A 25589-nucleotide genomic window follows, 5' to 3' on the forward strand; every position below is an offset into this window, starting at 1 on the left:
TTGCTGCCCATCATGGCCTTATGAACTGCCATTGACTTTCTGATGTGGGAATTAATGTCGTTTCTATACATGTTTCAATCAGACTGTGCAGTGGAATGGAAAAATACTGTCCTTTCTAGGTCCAAACTGCAACTTGATCCCTGTGAGGTACTTCTACCGTCAAACTGAGTTAAAATGGATGGCAACAAAGAGCACTGTCATGTCCCTGTGGCACACCCTCTTCACTTCCAATTCTTCTAGTCTACCTTCTTTTGATGCTTTGTGAAGGCTGATCTAGAACAGAGACTAGATGGAGCTAAAGAATAAAGTAGGTGTTTATTAGGAGGCCTCAATAGGTCCACCTTGGGCACAAGAGCACAAGAGTCCAGCCAGGGCTACACCCAGATGAACACAAAAAGGTCACAAAAAATGGACGACCGGTCGCGGGGTCTCACACTTTTACCAGTTTTGGTCCATTAGCATATTGGAGCTTACTGTCAAATTACAGCTTTAGCCCATGAAGTCCCATCTTTCTTGTTTTTCTCACTTCATTCCACTGTTGTTTATGCTCTCTGGCCTGAGATCTGGATCAGTTGTCCTTGGGTCCCTCAGCTAGAGAAGGAATTGTTTTGTCTACCTATTCTGTGAAGAGAGCTTACTATCCCCTAATATGAAGCCCAGACACACTAAAGTAGTACAGAATCTGAAAAATGGAAAAGCTAAAACCTGAGACATCACTTTGAGGATGAGGAGGAGTTACCATCAGTAGTAGTAGGAAAAATAATCAAAGCAGGATCTTGTTGTAGAATAATACATCACTTTAGCTTCTACAAGGTAGCTGCAGTAGCAGTTTATTCATTCTATTAGTGGAAAAAGTTTTGATGGTTTTCAAATGCAATGTTCATTTAAAATACTTATTCAAAGATCAAAATGAATGCATTGGATTTGTGCAAATGAAAGCAAGCAAATCTTAAGCATAACATTTAGCAGCTTTTTGCTGTAGCTCTTTGTGCATATATCAGTATCTGTGCCAAATTTTGAATGCTAAGAAAAACATTTTAGTGCATTCAGTTTTCAGTATATCTTGGGCTGAATTGTACTTTGAAGGCTGCTTTTCTGTGTTGGCTTTTTTTTTTTCACTTTAGGCCACCATCTCAACCACATCTATGTGTGTTTTTCACTGGAGAGGCAAGTTGAAAATGTTACTTTCTTTTTGCTCTTTTCTGTTACACAGATATAAAGACACATTTAAAAGGAAGTGAAGAGATTATTAGGAATGTGAAAATGACTTAAATGGAGCAAACCCACAGTTTTCCCAATCACCAATTCACTTGTGTATTTGGCTTACATTTAAATTAATGGCTTACATTACTGGATGCTTCAATATTTTAATTAAAGTACTTCTGTTTTCATTAAAAAAGATGAGTAGTGTAGGATATTAGTGGCATCCCCAACTAGTTCTAGCGTATAATTCAGTTCTTTCATCTTCAATAGACACATATAGCAGGTTACCCATGCCAAAGAGAGCAATGTGACCTCTGCCCCTAGGAAGATGGGGCTGACACTGCGATGAGTTGTGACTGAACTCTTGTTCCGTTTTAGCTTGTCTCCTCTAAGAGAGGCCTGATGAGGTGAAAGTATGTGGTGTAGAGAATAGACAGATACACTGGCTCCTTTTCTACCTCCATTTGAGTTTCTAAAATATTGGAGTTTTCCTTAAAAAGACAAGTAAAAAAACATAGGCAATCATCCACCTTGTCAGGTGAATAGCAGACAGAACTTTGCTTTACTTTATGCAGAAAAAATGGGTCAATGATTTTTCAAGTGCTAAAACTGCTATTAATGGTCAGGTATTAGCTCATATATTTCTTTTTGATACACAGTATTTTTTACTTGCTATCTTGTCCAAGCTGTTGCATGTTTTTGCCAGCACCAAGATTAGGAAGTTCCTGTAATGCTCCCAAGAACAGCAGGGAGATAGGTATTCAAGACATCCTGACTCCTACACCAGATCCACTCCTTCCAGTGCCGCCCACTTTCATATTGTTATTGAGCTAGACAGGGCAATTGCTGGCTGCAGAAGAACTGAACAAGATGTGCATCATCTTCAAACTACATCTGAGAACGCTCAATATCACAATGAAGTTGTATCAGCAGGCAGGTGAGACAATGCATTTTGGGAAGACTTCACCTGCAGGAACAACTGTTTTGAAGTAAAGCTACTGAACATGTGTGAGCTGTTTGGACATGCCTGGGACTAGTACCTAACCTTGCCAACATTCCTGTTCCCTTCAGGCAAATTCATCACTTGTATGAAGATCAGCACATGTGGGCCTGCTTTCAGCATTCTGGGAAAAAAAAAAAAAAACAAAAAAAACAGTGGATTTATGGGATTGCTCATTTCGTGGTATAGTTCTTGTTTCAACTGACTGAAAAAGTCACCTCTTCAGCCTAAATATCTTTAACTGTTCTAAGACTGAGCAATAGGCCCTGACATGGAGAATGATGATACCCAAATTGGACTTTAGAGTTTCTATTAGTAGCTTTAAGCCAGACCTTTATAAACCATTCTGCTGGTTCAAATTTGGACAAGGGAGAGGGAGGCAGTTGACCTACTTGAACATCAAGCTTCTTGAAGACCCAGTACCACCAAGGTCTATCAGTCCATCTTATGTTGTTGTATCTGGTTTTTGTAGTTATCATAAAAACATGAGTTCAGTTGTATGCTCTGGGTAACTCAACAGAAATGCAGGTGGGGGCAGCAACATCAGACTGAATCACCCAGCAACACCACAAGTGCTCAGATTGGCCACTCATGGTAGCAGAGTCCTGAGCTATTTGCTGCCCTAGACAAAATAGCTCTGACAAAACCCCCTGCAGCTTATCCCCCAGCACAAGGGAGGATGCATGCCAGTCACCCTGCTGATGCTGGGCACCAGGGTCATGGCTGCAATCCAGTTCAAAGGACAAGACTGTAGGCACATGTGTTTGCTAGAGAGATGCCTGAGATAGCTATGATGCTATGACAAAACTGTATTTAAATCACATCAGTAATTTAAAAGTAAGTCTATATACAGATAGATGCATGATTTTTTTCATTTTCCAAAGCTTTGTACCATACAGCACTATCTGACATCTCTTCCCATGAAGGATATGCATGGATATTTATATTAAAAAAAGCCCTAACAATCTAGATCAATGGAAACAGTCATGATGGGAAATGTTCACCTTTGAAGATAAGCATCTACTGGGGAGCGGAGCATGCTTCAGTTCAGTAGTCCAACATCACATTTTAAAGTTATAAAACTAGGTTTTCTTGTCATCCCTCTGTAGCCAATTCCAGGTTGCTGCAAAGTGGATTCCTAACCTCCATCTACTTCCTTAATTTGGTGGCCTGAGTGAGGGGTTAAGTCTGACAGGATTGCTTTTATCAGCTGTTATTGCTGAGCCAAAAAACAAGCAGGAAAATGCTGCTTTGAGGACAGAGTAGGCCTGAGTGATTCTTTCAAGCATGCTTCAGAGAAAGACAGTCTCCTCTTACAAGCTACCTGAGCTCCCACAGCACCACACCCTACTTTGGAGGCAAGGATGTCAAACAGGTTGGCTTTCCCCTCTGGGAAGGAGGTGGATCCAGAGTGTTCAGGCACCCTCCTCATTGGGTGCTGCCACTGCTTCTCCAGCACTCCGTGCTTCCCGCCTGGGTGATAAATAAGTTTCTTGGAGCGCAGGTAGCACCTAATGTGCTGCTCACAGCTTGTCTCTAGCAGGGTTGCTTGTTTTTGTTACTTGCCTTGTAAGCAAGAAGGTTTCTCTCTCTCTTGCAGAGCTTGTGTGTGGTGGTGAAAAACCTTTTTGGACAGAGCTGCTGATTCCAAGTGTCTCCCTCAAACCTTGACACTGCAGTTGCAACATTACCGTCATTGCTTGGAAAAAACCAACTGGTGCAATCAGTACTGCATAGAAGAGCATGGAGAAATTCAGAAGTATTTTTCTTTTGTGCCTTAGCTTCCTTCTAGTCCATGTAAGAGGTAAGTGATCTTTACCTTGGGTTATTTCAAAGACTAGATAATTACAAATGAAAAAAAAAATAAACCCCAAAAAACCAAAAACCTAAGCTCCCAACCCCTAAAAGGAATGGAATGCTTGTTTATTTGGAAATGCTTGCTAGCTTTTTTTTTTTTTTTTTTTTGAGCTACTCTTTCATGAGAAGCATTCAAAAGTGTTTATATGTACTTCACCAGTTTCTAAAGAGATACATGTCTCCTGGATGGTTGTTCATAATAGCTGTGCTAGTTGAAGTTTGTTTATTATAATTTCTTATTTTCTTGCTAGTGTTGCTTCCCTAAAATGATTCACAAGCTGAGGCTTGAGTATAAACTTTTTAAAATGGAAGCTGTAAAACGAGATCTTGCAGGGGAATTTAGAGTTTCCAAAGAGATCCTTAGTCAAATAATGACTTCGTGTTTTAAAGCTTTTCTTAGTTCTTAGTATTTTGAAACCTGAGTTTTATTGTAAAAACAAATTCTGATTCAGTTTAAAGGTGTCCATGCTTTAATATTGGTGCATATGCTTTAATATTGGTGCATATGCTTTAATAATTATAAACTAATAGTTTATTTACCTTAGTAAATGTATTCCATGCACAAGCATAGTTTTTCATGCAAGACTAATTAAGAATTGAATAAATTTTGTATATACTTTTGATGAATGAATAGCAATAGGGAAAATGTAGCCTTTTCATGCTGACTCATTTTACTATATTCAAACAGAAGTTCTTTCAGCAAAATATTCTTTAAAACTTTTCTTGAGGTCAGAACAAATAGAATTATCTTTGTGTGCATCTGCCATGTGGTGTACTTGCAACCTTTTCTTTTTTGTATATTAGCAATACTGCAGAAGCTTTTACTACAGTGTTGGCTGCGGGAAGAAATCAATCATTAATCTCTAGTTCCAAAATAGTAGCTGTTGCTGATCCTCCCACCATCCCTGATTTAAACAAAATCCCTAGGAGATCTTGCAATGATGGGCAGTAAAAAACACCATGTCTTAACTTAGGCCAATCGTTTGATTAACAAATGAGGAATTATTTGGAGGTCTTCAGCAATTAGCATGGCATAGAAAGAGCAGAGCAGTAGGACTGTGCTGGCCTGCATGTTGAGTTGTGAGCAGTGATGATTCATGCAGTTTCTCACCTCTTGGCATGCAGACTTTCTTGTTCTGTAACTGTCATACGTTGAATAGTTCTGTTCAGACAATCTGAGCATGAGCAAGCCAATGTGCATATACTCTACTATTTTAATTACAAGGGTAGTCAGCCTAATCATTCTTCATTTATACATATGTTAATTTAGAGCCAGTTCAGGCTCTGCTCTGGGGGAGAAGTCATTGCTGAAAGTTGCTGTGGGCTTTGGGCACAGTCTTATGACTCTGGAAACTATTTAATCTACTTTGACAAGCAAACTTAATTATTTTAAGTCTGTGGCAACAGTCACTGAATTTTATCATCAAAGTATTCACCATGTTTCAGGGGATATTTACAAGAACCTCCTCTCAGTCCCAATCAAGACATGATATGAAAAATGCTTGGAATGTCTATGACATGATTCACCCTTTTATAGGCAGCTTAATTCTTTTCTAAATTGTAATCCTCTGTGATAGCATCTATAAACTACTGGACCACCACAGCCAAACCAGATGACATCATTCCTCTTACCATCCAGCATTTCCTTTATGTCCAATTATCTTGAGTTAGTTAGCTAGACTACCTTGATGGACACATCTTGACAGAAGTATAACAGAACCAAGAACCATATTGCACAAGGAAAGTGAAATCTGATACAGTTCAGAAACATATCTGCTCACTGCAGTATTCCATTTTTAGCTATGCTCTAGCTTTTGGAATTTCCAGACTTAGATAGGTTACATGAAGACTCCTATGTATTTGAGCTTCAACAACTAATTGTCTGTGAGGCTTTTAGCCTAATCCAAATGAAATAAACTTCACAGAAACTTCTTCCACTGGATTTCATGGTAACATCCCTCATGAGTTCTTGCAGCTTTCAGTAATTCAGGTTTGGCTGTGTCTACACTGCCCATTTAAGATGTGCTCAGACACAACTCACGTTGCTCCTCAGTAACTGAGATCATTCATGTTTGAAACATAGATCCCATCTGGGCCACAAACCTGTGTGCACACCTGCAGTGGGGAAGCTGTGCAACCTGGGAAGCACAGCTATATGGGGAAGCCCCTGGAAGACAACTGAGACTCTCCCTCAGACCTTGTGCTCAGAATGTTCCTCAGGTTCCCAATGTAGATATAATCTATATATCCATGGTTGTTAAAGTTGACTCATGGATCATGTGTTTAGCCAGTAACAAAGACAGTGCAAAGACTGATATGTCTGAGATGGTTTACGTTTACTCCATCAGGTATTGAATGGTACACAGGTAAAGGGAACAGCATTTGTTGCTAGTCAGTAAACCATGCACCTCTGTTCAGCTAAGGCTTACAAAGCTTTTGACTCAAAATCAGTTGTAGTCTCGGTTAATCAGTTGTGCACTTTGTGGTGATAAAATTGTAGACCAGTTTGAATTTGAGACACTACGTGACTTAGTTATATGAATAATGTAGTTTTCACTGGAGTGAAAAGACCGAACGGAGAGATGGCAAACACAGTCCTGGTTTTGTTACACTGCTCCATGTATCTGCAGTCCTCACTGTTGTTCTGTGTGAGGTCCCTGTGGACGTGCTGAGGCACTTACAGATTCGACAGGCAACAAATTCTCTTCTGCCGGCTGCCAAAACTATTTCACTCCCCAGACCTGAACTATGATTATCCTCAGGCACATCAGTGCTATCAGCTAAGGGTATAATTGCAGTTTGAAAAATCCACATACCCGAACTGGTTGTGAAACACTGACAACGGCAAAACTGTTGCAACATCAGAGCTTGGGAAGAGAAAACAACCGGTGCAGTTACTCAGCTTCTCAGGTTCACTTTTCAAACATTGCTGCCATGTTGCAAGCCTGTCAGCAGTGACCAACCTGCCTGAGTATGAATTATTAACTTATTGCACCATCAATTGTCAAACCCTTTCCATCCCATTGAGGGGAATAAATAACAAATAAATGTCAGCATTCTTTCAAGATTAGAAATCAATAAAAATAGACCTTTCCTGAGGCATTTTGCCTCATAGTAGGAAGAGAGAAATTCAATTTGTTTTGAGTCTTCCTTCCTTTCCACAGGCTGACATGTATGAACATTATGGGAAAATATTAAAAATACTTAAATCTGACCTGTAGTGCATTATCTTATGAAGGCAAACACACCAACCCAGCTGAAAGAATGGGCTTGGATGGGTTATGAAAATACAACAGTCCCACTTCCACTGAATAAGCTTTGCATGTAAAAAATAGATTTAATCAAAAAATAGATTTTTAATTAGTGAAGAAGTCATGTAAAAGTTAAATCACAGCAATGTCTTTTCAAAGGGCAACAATGCTGCAGGAAAAAAAGGCATTAAGTAGGCCCTAAGATTAGGAGACAAATTAAAGTCCTTCCTTGCATCCCTGGTCTAATCACACCGGTGGTGAAGGAACCAGGGGCTGTCCATATTGAAGGTCAAGAGCTCTTTTGTATGCATTTTACCAGAGTACCTGGTGTGAAAGTGGGAAAAGGAACATTAAAACACATTCTGTGAGCAAGAGAAACAGCAAAGCCTGGCATCTCTCTGGCCACCTATTCAGTTCCCTCTGTTGTCTCCAAACTACGCACTGGAGAAAGTGGGGATTTGCCAGCTGGTACTTAGGCAGTGAGTGGTCACTCTGAGAGCCCAACACAGCTGTTCTCTGTGCCACACTAAGGATTTCAGTAGGAATACTCATACAGGTCTCTTGTTTGAGAGACCATCAATGTGACCATCATTAAGCCTGAGACTCTCAAACCAAATAGCTGAAAAGGGCTGGCAGCTTCGTGAACCTGTAGTGACAGAGAGCTTTGGATGAAGAGCCCACACTGTGGGCTAAGCTTTTCTGTCTCATGACACAAAGCTGAAAATCTGAGTAAGGTGCACAGGAGCATGTATGTTGTTCCTTCATGGGAGATCCCAATTCTTTTGCTCTGCCTGCAGTTTTACAGCGCACACCATCTTCTTCTGCACTTGCTCTCTAGCAAAATACAGAAAATTATATCTGTTTTATTTTATGTATGCAGGGCATAGCATAAAGTTCATAAAGAACATCAGTTACCTTTGAACAGCAAGGCAAATATAATAGAACTAAAAGATTTTCGTTTGTGTTTGGTGAGACTGTGTTGCACAGAGCTAAAGCAGTACTGCCACTCCTACTCTATTAGTGCATCTTAGTTACTGGTAATTATTTAAATGCATTCTTGTATGAATAAGCAAGAGTCCTTTTCATTTCCCCTGCATTTAAACTAAAACCAGAAGTGGCCTAGCAAAAAAATATGAAGCCAATAATCAGGTCCACATGTTGTGGCCTATATACTGGACCTTGGATCTTAATTATAGATTTTAAAGCATACTCATTTTCCACCCCAGCATCAATCGTTGTTTATGAAACTAAAGGTCCTTGAAGGAAAAACAAGCTACAGAAACATCATAAGTAAATATGGATCATGGGGCTATTACATGAAAGAAATAATACCTGCTTATGGAGATTTGTCCAGAGTGTCCAGTCTGGGACATAAACATTTGTGTTCTCCCAGAAATGAGTAATTTCCTTTACACAAACATAATTGCTTCCTGAACAAAGTTGGACCAGTACATGGGTATGTTCCAAGTCCCATGCATGGGAAAATACATCCTATTTTCTCATCATGGAGTAAATAGGTTTCTTGATTGTTTTATAATCAGAAATGGCCCATGCAAAGAATTACTCACAATCTCAGCTAGAAAAAGCCCATAAAATTAGCCTCATGAGTGATTTTGGTAACATATTGTTCCCTTTTATAAAATTTTTGTTTTAGTTTTTAAGTCACAGACTTCTTTCTCAGTCTCTTCCAGCTTCATAATGTTTTAAGCTCATTGTATTCATTAAACAATTCCTATTTAATTACACTGAAGAAATCATACTTGTTCAAGTCTTTACATACTGTAAAATCAACTTATTCTCCCTTTCTATCTTGCTCAGAATTAGAAATTAGTTGCTTCTAATTTATTTGTGACACAGGTAAATTCATCCCATACATATGACTACTAGCAATGCACCAGAAACCAATTAATTTAATCATCTTAATGACAAAATTATTTATCTAACACAATTTACATATATGCCTTTTAGGTGTGTGTCCAGAAACATGTACAAACACATTTTCTCATTTTAGCTCATTTTTTCTCATTTAGCTAATTTTTTCTTATTTTTTCTCATTTAAGATTTTAGCTTCCTTTTTAATACTAGACTGTGCATATTAAAAGCCTGAGTTCATTTCATTTGTCACATAACCTGATCCTCACTTAGAAATATTCATTTCTGCCTTATTTAAATCTGCATAATTTTTAAGGGCCACAAGCTGTGTTCATATGGAGATTGAAAATTGCAGAGTGATATTGTGGTAGCCTTTTGTCAGAAAACTTGACTGCTGTTGTCATGACAAACTGGTAGCACTCACCTGCAGAATCCAGCCTTGTTCCTCATAAATTCAACTCAAAAGCTGTAGGACCTCAGACCCTTGTGATCAAAGAGATACACGGTTAAAGGGTGGTGGATCCATTCACCATTTAGAGAACAAATTAAACCATGGACAAAAGATGCTACTGTCTGCATTTTAATGACTGGATATTTGGGTCACATTTTCAGAAAACTAGTATTCAAAATTCATTAAATACACTAACATACAGATGTGCCTGAGGACATGACTTTGCAAGCATTTTCTCAAATTCTCTAATTAATTGAGGACCACCCACAAAAAACATTATTACAGTCATTTTATTTCTTTGTCAAAACAGGGATACTTCCAGAAGAAAAGTTAGAAGTAATGCCAAGAAATAGCATACTAGCCAAAAAGCAGTAATAGCAGAGATAACTCTAAGATAATACCACCTGCACAGTTAAATCTCTTCACAGCTTTATCCAGATTAAAACACACAAACAACAAAGCCAACAGCAACAAACACAAAACTCTCAACCAATTAAAAAAACCCAGTGGAACAAAGCTCTTTCTGACCAACTAAAATTCCTTTCATTCTCGTTATCGTCAGTATATTTTCAATTCTTTCTATTATGGAAGCTGATCAAAAAAATATATATATTATGTGGAAAATTAATTTATTTCAGTCTTTTTTTTTTTTCTGTGGAGAGCTTCATAATTTATTTCCCATGTCATTTATCTTCAGGGTTCTCTGAAGTGACTGCAGCTGCTATTGAGCTAAATATTTTCTGAGACTCTAATGTGGTTTTGTTTTTAGACCAACCATGGTGTGGATAAAGTCTGAGCTGTTCTGCTATCAAACCAACTATCCTCTTTAACTTAGATTCTTAAAAATGTCTAGGAGAAGTCTGAGGAACGGTAATGAACATTTAAAATTCTGCTCCACAGAATCTTACTCCTTGCAGTCATTTGATGTTATTATCAGAGGAAGCTGGCATCAAAGTCCAAGCAGTCTTTCGGTTTATTGCAGTATAATTTACCATGCTGCACAGATGTCCTCATACAAACTGCCCATCCGTCAAGGTTTATGTCTATATAGTCAAAGAGATTTCACTGTGGATTCCTGTCTTACTCCCAGGCAGTCATTCTAAGTTAGTGTCCTTTTCTTTTTATTGCTTGGTTTATCATCAGAAATAATTTTTTTTAAAATCAATCTTAATAATTTCTGAAGGAGATTTTCAGTCTTCTTCTTTCTCTTCCTAAAATTACTATAGCTTTCTTGTGTTTCTCCCTTAAAGTCTCAAAACAACACCTTTTGCCTTTTCCCACCTTTTCCATAACAGAACAGATATAACAATAGGAGAGGGAAATGTTGGTATTGTATAGAAGAAGGGCAGGTGTCAGTAAATATTTCAGTCCATTGTTTTGCTTTATTTCTCATACAATTGAAATTATCTGCATCATCATGCTTGAATTTCATAATCTGATTCTATTCCACCTTCTATTTTTATTTTCCCTAACTTCAAAGAAATATTCTACTTGAAAGTTTTCCACAGTATTCCTTTGCAAGATGATTTTGTCACATTCTCTTTACAGCATTAGGACCTCAGTAGTTGCTTTCCATATTGTTAGTTCCTGCTTGTCATGACCTGTAACAAAGAAGCTGGTTTGGCCAGCAGCTCTTCCGTATTACAAAATTATTTCTCCTGACTCTTATTCTGATTATGGTTACAAAATTATTCCTGATAACTCACTTCAACAAGAAATGGTTTGAGCCATTGATCGTGGTATCCCGAGGCAATGAGGTTCTGGTCAGACGGCCTCCTCCAATAGTCAGGATGCTGATCAAAAATGAGGATTTTGCCAGAGGTCAAAATCAAAGGACTGTCAAGCTTATGTTGCTTGTGCTTCTGGCACTGAAGAAATGCTTCAGAAAAATAAAATTTGACCATATAAGTCAAGGCAATGCCAAGATGTCTGCCTGTGCATAGTGTGTCTGTATCAAGATCAAAGGGTTCCATGGCTGGGGTGACAGCCCATGGGCAGAAGCTCAGGGCTGGTAAGGGCTGGTGATGCACTCAGGGCTCAAACAGAAAATATCTTCTGATGAAGCAACTTGTTTATTTTATAGATTTATGTATTTAATGGATCCATATTTAAAAACCAGAGTCTTAGATTATGGCTTTCATAATCGCTTTAAATTGAAAGAGGGTAGTTTTAAATTAGATATTAGAAAGACTTGGTTTTTTACTATGATTGTGGTAAGGCACTGGAACATGTTGTCCAGAGAAGTTGTGGATACCCCATTTTTGGAAGTGTTCAGAGTTGAATATGTCACTGAACAATCTGGTCTGGTGGAAAGTGTCCCTGCCCATGGCAGTGAGAGTGGGAAATAGATGGTCTTTAAGGTCCTTTCCAGCACAAACCATTCTGTGGTTCTATGGCTCCATGAATATTATCCACCTGAAGACCCAATCCAAAAGTTACTGAACTTGGCAATGTTGGCTGGGGGGCCAGGGCAGAGGAGGGAGAGGTGGCCAGATGAGGCAACACTCCAAGAACAAATCAAATAATAAAGAGATAACTTATCACTCTGCTAACGTTACTGGGAAAGTCTTGTGGTTACAAGTTTTTACTTACTTGTATTGCTCTTAATATTTTACTGGGACAGTTTTGCTTTAGAAGCCATTCCTACTTTGCATTCCAGCCTTGTTTTATCTCTTCCATCAGACCCCATCTATAATTAAGTTCACAGACTTACATTAAAATCCTCGTGGGAATCAAAACATTTCTACTTTATATTCCTGTGCTGACTGTTATTTGAGGATCACACAGTGTTTCAGCACTGGTCATTAATCTTTCTGGAAGCTCTTTGACATAGGCAAGAGCTATTATTCAGGAACAGTGATTAATGAGAAGAATGCCATGAAGATGTACAGGACCTGTCAAGATGAAGGAGCTGAGCTGAATCCTGAGTACTGCTGTGCTGACAAACCTCTGGCAGCCTCTCTCAGTTCCTCAGCTTCTTCACTTGAACAGTGATGCCTTTCTTGCTGTGAAGTGTTCAAGACTTGCCAAGAAAAACTCCTTAATGAACAGTTAGGTATTAAGCCTTTTAGAAGGGATAATAAACATATGCAGATCAAGTGCAGCTTGAGGCTTACTCGACAGAGCACAGTAATGCATTTCTGTTTAGGGAAGTCATAGCATGTCACGACTTTTTGTGGGTTTGTGTAGGCTGATCTTATGTTTGGAATGCAAACACAAGGATGATGCATCACCCTGGGTGAAAACCAGTGGATACATATTCTGCAAACATGTTTCATGAAGGCTGTATATTACAAGGATAGTGGGAGATTGTAGAGTTGAAAGTAAAACTCACATGAATAACTGTGTGTGTTCAGTTCAAAGTCATCTATTTCAGTTTATACATTTTAAATATTTTCCAGTTTTCCTTGCCTGCTAACTTCAAAACTACAGATGCTAATTACTCCGCTGTGACATTCAAAGACATTGTTGTCATCTAACAGAGAATAGGAAGAATTTTTTCCCCTTTTCAAATATTTTAATTTACAGAGGAAATGAAATTAGGTAAACACATCTTAATATCTTTTATTTAGGGCCCATGTTATATTAAAAAAACAGTTGATTTGTGTTGCAAGTGATCACAAGGCAGACTTGACAGTAAAGCTGCTTGCTAAGCTGAGCCAGTAAAACAATAATGAAGATATTAAAAATTCTCACCTAATGATTTTGGTCCACAAGTATTATGCTGAATGCAACTTTCAGCTGTCTCCTGGCAATAGTCCTGTGCCCTCTAACTGGCAACCTGTGTTCTTCAAAGGGGTGTTTCCACAGCAGTTGAATATGATAATACAAGAGAGCAGCTTCTCTTTGGCCTACCTGAACCAGTAACTTCCTGCGATTAAATGATCCCATCTCTCACAGTTATCCGGGACTGTGCTGTGCAGGGATGACAGCTGACAGCTTGTTCTGTGCCTGCTGCTGTTTGGATGGGTCTTTCTTTTGCCTCTTACTGGTGTTCTGGCTCTGTACTGAGCCCTCAGGTCTCAGTAGATCATGAAAACCTGACTGCTGACTTAGTGTCTTCTGTCACTTTCCTTTTAGGTCAAGGTGATTTTGATTTAGCTGATGCCCTTGATCACCCTGGTATGTAAATTTTCTATCCTTATTTTACTATGGTATTTACATCCAATAACAAATCTTAAGTCTTTTTCCTTGAGGAATGGAATATGAAGTGGCTACTACTTCTGTTAAAGATAGATGGAACTGAAGAATGCTAGATTTCAATGTTTCTATCATGAAATGAAAATCTTCTTCAAAACAAACAAAAAATAGCTTTGAAAACTATTTATCATATTCCTTCATTTTTGACTTCTGCTGTGATACATAAAGATTTATTGAAATAACTCTGCAGCTCTCTACATCTGCACATACCTGCTTTTGTTAAGTTGAAGCTGTTAATGTTTATTGGCATGTCATTGTGTTCAACAGATGACATAATTACCAGGAAGCCTACAGTGATCCGAAGACCGACAAGACCTGTGTTCAGTGAGTAATAAATAATGGGTCATAAAACTGATTTTGTATATGTAGGAAACTTTCACATGAGGTTCTTTATCATATTTGCTGCTGTGCTTTAGCTGAGATAATGTGTGAGTAACAGCTGTCCTCTTAAAGTAAAATAAGTGCTCTTTTGACAATTACCAATTATGTGTCTTTACTGCTTCCAGTGAGGCAATTGAGCATGGCTGGCCAGTGATAGTATTTTATTTCCTGAAGAACTTCTTCACCCTTTTCTAGATTGTTCTGAACTCCCTGGGGAGTATAACAATAGGTAGCTGTTGCTAAAATTGGCTGTTCCTCTACTTTTTTTCCCTATTATATTTATATTTTGTATATTTATTCATGACGCTTGATAACAGAGTTGGAAAATAATCAGAACGAAGTTGGAGCTATTCTTTCTTCTCACCATGTATTTGATTCATATTAGCTAGTATTGATTGCTACAACCTCCTGTGTCAGAAAGGAAAAAAGGCTCTGAACGGTGGAGAGCTGTAGTCCTGAGAAGGCCAAACAATGAATTCCAATGAACACTTGTCAACGTTGAAAAAAATCCAAATTCCAAACAAGAACAAAATTGCATTTGTAATGGAACAGTTTATGACAACATAGATTTTTTTCTTTTTCACCCAAACTGCACTGGAATAACTCTGTCTCTCAAACAAAATGCTTGGAAAGTGCTAGATAAGAAAAATCCAACAACTTCAGGTCTTTTTCTGGACAAACTTTGAAATAAGATTTTAGGTGCATGAAATTAGTTACATTTTCCACACAATTCTCAGGCTCCTTCTTTGAACATACAGGGGCAGTATTTTGTGAAAGTAGTAGCTATTGTATACTTTAATGGCTGCATTTTTCCTTCCCATTTCATTTGGCAAACAAAATTTGTGTGTGGCCTAGGTTAGAAGCGTCTGTGTGTTTTAAAATATTACACTAAATGTGGATTTATTCCCATCCTAATGTAAACAATTCAAGTTATTTGAATTGTGTCCTAAAATACATTACCCTTGGTCATGTTTAAAGGTAGCCTAGGGTGCCAATATGTGCACTCAAGCTGCCTCAGTCAGGTGAAAGTAACTTTTATTTTTAGGGACTTCTAAATCTGTTAGAGATATGAACATCAGATGAGTATCTGCCCTAACCAAATCCCCTTCACTAATTTTTGGGCAGGAAGAGCTCCATGTTTTCCAGACAATTTCAGAGTCTCTTTCAGCACTACAGAGGATTGCAGAAAGTTTAAAAAAGCAATTAAAACTTATTAGAAAACCCAAGATCACAGTGTTACAAATCAATTATTGGATTTGGAAAGTGCAGGAAAATTGTTCACATGTATGTTCTAACATCTGCTTAATGTTTCATCTTAACTTCAGGATTTCCTCTATGTCTCCTTCAGAAGTGAGGCTCACTGAGATTTTTTTGTTCAGCTGAGGCCAGTTACAGGCAGTGTCCTCTGGACATACCATGCACCTCTGCCTGAGCTGAAGCTCTCCTGTAGGCACCTCCCTAGTGTGGCAAAATTCATGGTTAATGAAAAGTTAACAGAAAGTAATGTTTATTTACAAAATCTCAATGTAGGTTGATGTTTACCCACTCACATTTTTCCTGCATTCTCTTTAATTCAGCCGTACCCTCACACCCACGTGCTCGTGAGCACCAAGATGTGTGTGCTTAGGTGGTCTGGTGAGCATCGTGTGCAGCATGAGACAGAGCTTGCCAGGTCCTGAGCTCTTATCCTGTCTCTGTGCTTCTTCTTGATCAGAAATGACAAGTAGAATCCACAGATCTTTTATATCCTTTAGGAGTAATCAGGTATTATAGAGAAGTCCTTTGCCTCATAATATTTCTCACTCCAGGGTCTCTGAACCCTTGGTCAGGTTGCTGCCCACTATATTATTTTTTTCAGTTGTTTGGAGTTCACAGGCTGTGTGCAGAGACTTATTTTCTGGGTGACAATCAGAAAAGTAATGATATGCTGCAACCTTTGGTGTAAGAATACCTTTCTGCTTTTTCTCTGCTGACAAGTCATCTGTGCTGCCATCAGAGCATAGGCCTGCTGGTTTTGACAGAAACAACACATTCCTCAGTTTTACTGCTGGGAACAGTGACCTTTAGTCCGTTCTTTTAACATTTTGCTGGTTTTTCTGGTCCTGACACATACAGACATTTCCATTTTTATTTCATTCATATATCAGCCTGAGCATTTCTGCAACAAATCTCTACATGAACCAGAGCAGAACTTGTATTTTACCTGAATTCTTCATGTCATTAATAAATTGAATCCAGTTTTCAATTTATTGCTTCTTACAGTGTTAACATTTGACAGGTAAATGTATTTTTGAAATGCAACTCTGCTGGGCAGACACAGGGAGGACCTACACCTGACAAGTAAAAACCAAATAATGTATTATGAATTCGTTTATTTTCCTGCCAGATTTCCTAGTGACATCAAAGCATTTCTGAGATGTTACCCAAATTAGACTAGATAATGTGCAAAAGCAGCTTCCCACTCCTCCTAGGTATAAAGAACAGAGGAAAACAAATTTCTGCATGGTGATTTTCCTGTGTGTCAGGAATTCTGACGCATTTATAATGAAAAAATATTTGTTTAATTGAGAGTCTATATGGTTGTCTGTGGCAACAAGCACGTTTACCAAAATTTAGATAGGTTTCGCTATCCCTTTTCTTCTGATTCACTGTACCACTCCACACATATCAAGAAAGGGATTTTTAGAGTTATACCATCCATCTAATGTATTTCTTTCAGAACCCACCATCATTCCATACACATCTTAAAATACCACCCACATACTCATATCCACACCTGGTGTTAGAAACAGAGTTCCTCCTTACCCATCTGCAGCTCATGGACAAATTGTTTGTTGCATGGAATGATTCTGTACCAGGTACAGTGAGACACATGTATGGTGCTGGGCAATGGTCACAGCCTGGTGATTTACTGGGTAACTTTCACATATGGACATTTAATTCTATCTAAAAACCTTTATAGCTCAAGCAAATAAAAACAAACTGTCTCCCAACCTCAAACAGGTGCATATGATTGCCTGAAGGAAGGGGTCATCCTGACCCTTACATAGATATTTGATTCAATATCTCCCCAAGTAGGTTTATTGCTCCCTAGTATTTGCTCTTGAAATGGATATTCAGTTTTTGTACTTCAATGAATTCTACTTGAGCCAAGTATACATATAACAATTTTAACTACAGACATAAATGTTAATAATTATGATGCCTCAGGTTTAGTTTTTTATATTTTTCAGATTCTGTTCTGCTTTAGTGTGTATGTCTAGGCTGCATATTAGGGGATAGTGAGCTCTCTTCCCAGAATAGGTAGACAAAACAATTCCTTCTCTAGCTGGGGACCCAAGGACAGCTGATCCAGATCTCAGGCCCAAGAGCATAAACTATGGTGGACAGAAAAGAGAAAAACAAGGATGGGACTTCATGGGCTAAAGCTGTAATTGGACAATTGGTTCCAATATGCTAATGGACCAAAACTTACAAAAATGTGAGACCCCGTGACCAGTTGTCCATTTTTTGTGGCCATTTGGGTTGTGCTGCCCAAGGTGTATCCATCGAGGCCTCTTAATAAACACCTACTTTAGTCTTTAGCTCTGTCTAGTCTCTGTTCTAGGTCAGCTTTCACAAGGCATCAAAAGAAGTATATTTTAAAAATGGGTATAGTTACATATTATAACAGAGCTAACTATTTTTGTACTTGCAAGTATATTAAAGATGTATTGATCTTGATTCAACTGTAAGATTTATTTTGACATCATTTAAAACAGGGAAAAAACCTTTGTATTTTGAGTAGAAAATACCCTGCCATTTATCAATTAGTGTGTGGGAAGGTGTTAGAGTTCTCAAGAAAAGTGTGATGAGTTATTTGAATTTGTGGCACTGACTTGAAAAAAAGTGCTTGTCAAACATGCAGTTGTACACATTCTGATGAAAATAGCATTTAATTTCCCTCATGAATTGCATGTAACTCACTTTTTTATATCTTCCTCCTATTCATTTTTAGACAATGACTTACATTTAGGAGATGCTCTTGGTGGGGGTAAGTACTGCCTTGTTCCCTTGAATACAAGGGGATTTTTTTCTTTCATAGTCTTTTCCTGAACTCTGCCTAATTTGTAAAAAGATATTTCACTACTGCAGGAGGTGCTATGGTCATGAGAGTTATTACAACTCATGTACATGCAACCCTTCTACCTGAGGTCATCACGCAGAGTGGGGACTGCACCTGGTCACCAGCTACCTTTCAGAGCTTCCAGCTGCCCTGCCTTGCATGAACTGAAGTTAGCTGGGGCTTGCTGTACCATGGCAGAGCACCCCTGGTGTGGCTGGGGAGAGCAAACATCGTCCATTCAGTTGTGATCGCTCAGGGTGCAGTCCTCTGACAGAAGCTTGAAGAAGGTGATGGCTGTAGTTTCTTCAGCTACCAAAAATGAGCCTGTCTAAGATTAGGACTGGATGGAATGTTTGAGCTTCTTGTAGCTCTGCTGATGGCATATTAGAAATTCAGTAAGAAATGTTTCAAAATGGTGAATGGTGAATACAGCTTGAAGCTTGAAGCAGTCAAGCTGGTGTTACATGCTGTTAACTTTCAGGTATTCCCATAACACCCAGACCTGACCTCGGAAGTATTCACTGTATTGTACTGAGCTCTGCAGATATATTAAATCCTTGAGGCTGGGAATCTGTACACCAAATTTTTAGTGTGTTTAGAGATATACCAAGGATGTGAAGTACTCTAGAAAGGTTCTTGAATGCTGCAGATACCCAAAATGCAATTAGGATTGCAAAGCCTAGAATTCCACTTTAATCACAGCCACACAAAAGAAAAGTTACTTGTCAGCCAATTGCACAGAACCTCTGAACCAGCAGTAGTGGTCTGGTTTGCTCACATTTCAGTCTTAGACAGTGACTGTTCTTTTATATTTTGGTTTCTTGTCCCATTTCCACCTTCCCCTGTGGCACTTCATGCCTTTGTGTGAATGATACATTAGTCCACATTTTACAAAGCTGGGTCTAATTTTTTTAATAATTCCAATGTTTATAATTTCATTTATTCCTCCCTGTAATAATTCTTCTATTCCTGCAAACTTCTATTGAGTACTGTAACGAGAGGATACATTAAATATATTGACTAAAGTATTAATTAATAGCTTAAGTATCTTAACTAAACCAAATCTTTTCATTCCAAGGACAGAAAATTGTATTTCCATTGGTTTTAATTTCTTTGTTACATTTTCAGTTCAGGTTCTTAATTGACCTTCATACATGGTATAATAAGGTTAAAGTTATGTATCTCATTATCAGTATTTCTGAAGACATTATTTGTTCACCAGTTATGCCACACAATATGTCTTCTTATGCTTAGAGAAGACTAAGTGCAGCATCAGGATAGAAATTAAATGCTCTTAGTTCATTACACAGAGCTAGAACAGAACAAGTCCTTCCTCTGCTGAATATAATTAATTGGGCAAAGTCAGATTCAGCAAAGCTTTACGACTCTACCTAAAATCCATTGGCTGTAGATTAAACTCACTTGAGGTTAAGCGTATACCTAAATAATTTTGTGGATCAGAACCTAAATGGTGCTCAGAAACACAGGCATTGCATTTAGCAGCTAGGCAAGAAAAAAAATAGCAAAAGGGCATCTGGCATGTTTGGAAGGTGAAAGATTTAAAGAGGGGGAGGGAAATTGCTATTTATTTCTGTGACCTAATTTTGATTTATGCAGAGAAAAATGCACTGCCTGGCATTTTTAAGAACAGTTGAATACCTGTTTGAATTGGTTGAGTAAAGGGTAGCAAGAGAAGACCAACTCTACACACACAGAGCAGCAGCCCTAGATATTAAATTTGGCAGGTTTTGACCTGAGTGAGCTCTTCAGCATTGTATATGCATTTTGGAAACTGCTTTTAGTCATCAGATCTCCTGCTCTATCCAATGCATCTCTTTCTAATCCTTTGGCAAAAAATTAAGGCTAAATGCTAGCACAAAGTTCTAAACAACAGCAAAGCTGAAGTCTGAGATCACTTTGCACTGCTCAAGAGCACAAAATTCATTATGCATTAGATAAATTCAGCATCTGTTAGATGAAACTAATCTGCAGGCCTTATTAAAACCTGCTGATGGCAATGAGATAACCTGCTGCCTCCTGCCCAGCCTAGAACACCAGCTTCTCTGTTGGCTTTGACTGCAACCACTGACACCCACAGTGACACAGTGACACATTGTGCCTCTCAGTTGTCAGCTTTAAACAATGTTAGCACCAGCCAGATATACATAAAATATTTTCCCTCAATGTTTTTTGTGAATTCTTCTCTTCTTTTGAAAATATTCCCTGAAGTCAGTTTTTGTAGCTAGCTATTTATTGATATAGTGTTTAAATCTTCTTAACTACTGAAAAGGTCCTTTTATTAATTCAGGAGGACAAATTAGAAATTGGTATAAAATATTTTTATTTACAGTTCCCAGTTTTGCCTGTTCAATGATCTAACAATATTAATTATCAACAGGTGACATCTCAAGAAAACCTTTATACCCACCTCTTCCACCGCGCCCAGGAAGTTATGGTAATTCCGGTAAGACTTCTTGCTCTTAAGAAAATGTAGTGCTATCAGCTGTTCAGAGCAGACATTTTGAATACTTTAATCTCTTATTTCTCTAGTAATAGGTTTTATCATCCTTTTCCAACATCTTCCTTTTGCAGTCACTGTTTCTGACTCAGAGTTGAGAAAGCTTTTTTCTGAATGTTTGTGTTGAAACCATAAAGCTTTTCTGTTTGTTCAAAATGTGGGAAAGTGCATCTTAAGTGGCACGAGACTAACATTTAATCTTGTTTGTGTTTTCATTTTGGGTGTGTATACACTGAACTATGCAAAGGCTCAAATTTGACATCTAGCCACAGGGCAGGGATAAACCTGTGTTCAAATCAATTTGAGATATGCATCTGAGATGGCCCTGGGGCATACAGCAGATGGGGCTGGGCAGCCTGTATTGCTTTTGAGTTTGGTTCCAGACACTCACTTAAGTAAAGTAAATGTGGCATATCTATTCTGGCTTGCACCCTGTACCTGTACTTACTGTGGGTATGCCTGTAGTAGTAAGCTGTGGATAGGTCCTTCTGGAGTCTTCCCTGGAAAGGACCCACTGACTCTCTGCTTCAGGGATCACTGGGACTCAAGATGTCCATATTATAAATGGATTTGTGTTACTGGGAGCCCAAGCCCACATATCCCACGAGTGCCCAAAACAGACACAGAATACGTAGAGACCAACAATGTCAGTACTTCAGCTTTCAGGTGAATTTTGGTAGGTGACTGTTCAGTGTAAGACATGTGTGACCCATGCACTATGTGGAGGCTGGGATTCCAAAGGTCCCTCACCTCTCCCTAGAACGCTACAAAAGGAGTGGACAAGGGAGCTGAAGGGGTTACCATTGTATATAATTTTGCAACTGAAATATTTGTCTTGCAGGAGGTTTTGACGACTCAGATCTCCTTGATGGAAAGCCTTTACCACCAGGTAACATTTGCCTATTTCCCTTGCAACGTGTTCTTAACACCTGTAAATTGGAGCTGGTTGGTTTTGTTTTTATGGTAATCTGTTTGTCTCTGAAGGTATAGGACCAGTCTCCACTGTTTTCATTTAGGTTAGTTATCCTTCGTGAAAAACCATGGGTTTGAGCCTGAAGCTAGAACTTGAAACATATTCCAAAACATTTTTTTGTTGCCAGAAGCCTGCAGGTTTTATCCCTTTGAATTCAGCAAGGAATGTCCAAAGGCAACGGGCATGCTGAAATAGATGGACCAAGACTAAGATCTTGGTGTAAACTATTGATAAATGATCTGATTGTCTGGCAGTAGAGAAGAGATAGAGTATACTGGCCTCCCTGTGAAATCAGCTTGATGTAGCCTGTTACATAGAGTCCTTCTATTCAATGATAACATTCTTCCCCAAAATGGAAGTGTCAAGAGGATGAGCAGTTATCCTCTGGCCAGCACAGCCACCAGTGAGGAGTGGAAGGGGTGCTCTTTCTTGCAGTCTTGTTGGGCCACCCCTTTTGCCCTTTGTACATCACACTTTACTGTGTAAAGACTTAATTCTCAAAACAGGATGATAAATTTTTCTTTGATGAAACTTCACCCTCTTTTCCAGGAGAAGAGGAGCATCATTTCAATCATGGAGGGAACACAGGTATAGTAAATAATTTACATTATTATACAATTGATTTCTGATCTTTATGAAATATTAAAACAATGATAGCCTTATAAAGTAGCACATATAATAAATTAGGCTTTAAGACATCATTTTCACATCAGCTGTAAACACAACACAATTTTTATTCATCTGTTTAATTCTATAGTTTCACCAAACTATTTTCATAATTTGGTAAAGGCACACTTTAGTAGACAATATACTTAAACCATTTAAGTGCCTCTGGAAAAAACAAAAACAAAAACAAAAAAACCTTCTCTTTCTTTTTCCATAGATTCGGGTTTAATAGCTGGAGTTACATCTCCTGTAATTTCTGCTTTTGTGATACTGGTTGTTGGATCAATAGCAGCCTACACCGCTTACAAGAATAAGAAACTTTGTTTCAAACCACGTGGTAAGGCCCAGTTTTCTGCTGATTTAGTGCTGAATTAGATGGTTACTTGACAAAAAAATTGTCTCTGCCAGCACAGAGGTGCCTGGAAGTTGTGGCTCTGTGTGTGGAAACCAGCCTGGGTGGCCCAGATCAGCTTCAGACAAGCTGGCAAAGAACACCCACTGTGGAAATATTGAATGTTCAATTTTCATTTTTCAGGTGGGGCTGCAGTGTAAACCATTGAAAGAAGAGTTGCTGTCTGATCACAGGCTCCCTTGGTTGGTGACCTTCTACACTGCCATTCTGACAGAAGAAAATCTTCCTCTATCGAATATTTTCTTGAGACGTTGCAATCCTGCTCTCTCTAACCTGATGTCACTTTTGCACCTCGAGCTTTATGTCATCAGAGATATGCTTAAAACATCCTGGGATTGTATTGCACTTTTTGACCTGCATTCATAAAGGTTGGATACAGAAGTTATTGTAAACAACAAAGAAATCAAGTTTGATATAAGCTAAAAATCAAAGGATTCGTGTTTGTGAGCATTTGAGTCACCAAATATTTTTTTTTTCTGTTTTCAAAATTAGCCAAAAAACTCAGTCCCTCTGATAGAATAGGAATAAGGAGTTTGCCATTTCCTTTCACACTTGTTGGGCTTCTCCAGTATATTTCTGTAATGTTTACTATGTTTAAAGAAAAATTGCAGTTGTCTGGATTAAAAATTTGAATGCCTTTACTTTGTGTTTATGTCTGAATTTTAGCAAAGGGAAAGGACCTTTAGCTAGAAAATTCATTCTTAATTTTATAATATACTGAAAAGATTATGTATATTGACAAACCACTCTTTAAAATAAAACAGAGAGGAACACATGCTATTTTTATTTATTTATTTATTTTATTGATTAATTACTGAACTGGACTTTAGCTGTTCTTGGGAACTAGAATTTCATATAAGTTTAATTTCTCTTCTTGAAAATTAAGTCATGACTCTAGGAATCTTTGAAGCCATTAATCTAGCAAGATGGGTTTTAAAAAAACCCGTATTATTCATGATGTCTGAAAAGGGAAAATGGGTACAAAGCTTTGTCTGATTCATTTAGAATGAGTTTGTGATGCTTCAATCTCTAAAATCTAAGTCACAAAGACTTTTCAACTTCTACTGTGTGGAGGTGTGGTTGACATAGTTTTTCTAGCTAGACTGTTTTACTTCTTTCCCTCATTCCTGATCGACCTGGCTGTGCTAACAATGTCTTCATGTACACAAACCTATCACGAAAACCGACTTTTCCTGTCTCTCTGCCTTCATTTAGCTAACTGGATCAAAAAAACAGCAAGTGAATGAAATACAGATTAAAGCTGGCAAAACTAGCAGTTTACTGACATAATTCTGCAATAGAGACATTTTAACTAACTTTTTAAAGCATAAGGAAATTGATGTGGTTTTATCTTCATTTTATATGCAAAGCATGGTTTTTGTAACTAGAATTCCATTTATATGGAGGTGAATATGATTTTGTGTTTATTACATCATTGAGAGGAAGACCTATACTAAAAAAGTATTTTTTTGTATAATAAAATACTTTTTATCTAAATTATATTTTAAATGGATATATATCAGTTCCTTGCTTAGACTACCTTTTTTTTTCTTTTTGATCCTGAAAGTAATGATAATGTTTAAACGTAGAAACATCTTGACAACATACAAACAAATGAACAACTTTTGTGCCTATCACTTTCAACGTATGAATGAGAAAATATCTTTAATATGGTTTTCAAGGACATTTGATATTTCTTTTAAAATATTACTTTTCCATGTTAATAGTTAAAACAGGCTGATAAATATTGATAAATATCAGACAGATATAAAGATTTGATTAACGAAATGACAAGCATTTTGCTGTTACAACTTCAGTTGTTTGTTCAACCATGAAACGTATTTTGCTTCTTTCTTTTCTCTTCAAAATTTTCAATAAACACTTACTATGTTCTATCTAAGATGACCCAAGTTTTGTTTGTTTTATTTGCTACTTTCTGGGACATATGAGGATTGATACCTTCTGTATAAAAGTTCAACTCTGTCCCACTAGGGAAAAGAAGGAAATGCTTCAAACTAAAGAAAAATTACAGAAAAAAACCCCACCAAAATAATCAAAACAGCTTGATACATAAAGGTAGGCAAAAGCCACCCACCTGATGGGTTTTTTCCAGTCAGCTGTAGTAATCTGCTTCCCAGAACTTGCTCAGAATCAGACAAAGAGAAACATCTATTCTTTTTTTCTCTCTTTTTTTTTTTAATTTTACTAAGTATGTAGAGAAGGATCTATGTGCAACATTTTTGGTTTTGCTATACTATGACAACTTATTTTAAATTGTTCATAATATTTTCAAAATAATTTATTACTTGTGTTGATATTAATAGCCCAAAACCAGATTTATTATGGAGAATTTGAGCAAAACCCATGAATATGAATGGATAAATCCCGACTACCCAAGTGTTTGACCCTCTGAAGCTCTTTTGTCTAATTTGTCAGCATATACCCAATATATCAATATACCTGTGTGCAGATGCACTTTTAGGTGTCAATTTCCTTTTTAACTAGAATGATGATAAAAAGAAATTTATAATTATTGTATTAACTATTTCTAGTATTATTATTTTAGGAAATTGAGAGGTTATCTAGGGAAGCTCTAGTGTATTGAAATTTGGGAAGGAAGGAAGGTTGGTTAACTGGTTGTTAGAACATTGAAATCTAGCTTGTGTTACTGGCTCTGATACTTACAATTTATTCTATACT

The 25589-nt window shown here is 37.8% G+C and overlaps 1 protein-coding gene across 1 annotated transcript; it reads left to right on the forward strand.

Moving 5' to 3' along the window:
• Window positions 1–3795: 3795 nt before the first annotated feature.
• Window positions 3796–24778, forward strand: XG (Xg glycoprotein (Xg blood group)). The gene is made up of 9 exons (XM_053935198.1): window positions 3796–4007; window positions 13715–13756; window positions 14102–14158; window positions 18213–18248; window positions 20719–20784; window positions 21680–21727; window positions 22361–22399; window positions 22695–22814; window positions 23013–24778. Exons 1-9 carry the CDS (start codon window positions 3947–3949, stop codon window positions 23027–23029), a joined length of 486 nt encoding a protein of 161 aa, XP_053791173.1. The 5' UTR covers window positions 3796–3946; the 3' UTR covers window positions 23030–24778.
• Window positions 24779–25589: the final 811 nt, after the last annotated feature.

This window comes from Vidua chalybeata, chromosome 2 (assembly GCF_026979565.1).
Source record: "Vidua chalybeata isolate OUT-0048 chromosome 2, bVidCha1 merged haplotype, whole genome shotgun sequence".
Taxonomy (NCBI): Eukaryota; Metazoa; Chordata; class Aves; order Passeriformes; family Viduidae; genus Vidua; species Vidua chalybeata.

Bases quoted from the DNA above. Each gene is read 5' to 3' on its own strand.
- XG (XM_053935198.1), top strand. From the start codon at position 3,947: ATGGAGAAATTCAGAAGTATTTTTCTTTTGTGCCTTAGCTTCCTTCTA. The intron at 4,008-13,714 runs GTAAGTGATCTT...CTTTCCTTTTAG, and splicing joins CCTTCTAGTCCATGTAAGAG to GTCAAGGTGATTTTGATTTA. The intron at 14,159-18,212 runs GTGAGTAATAAA...ATTCATTTTTAG, and splicing joins ACCGACAAGACCTGTGTTCA to ACAATGACTTACATTTAGGA.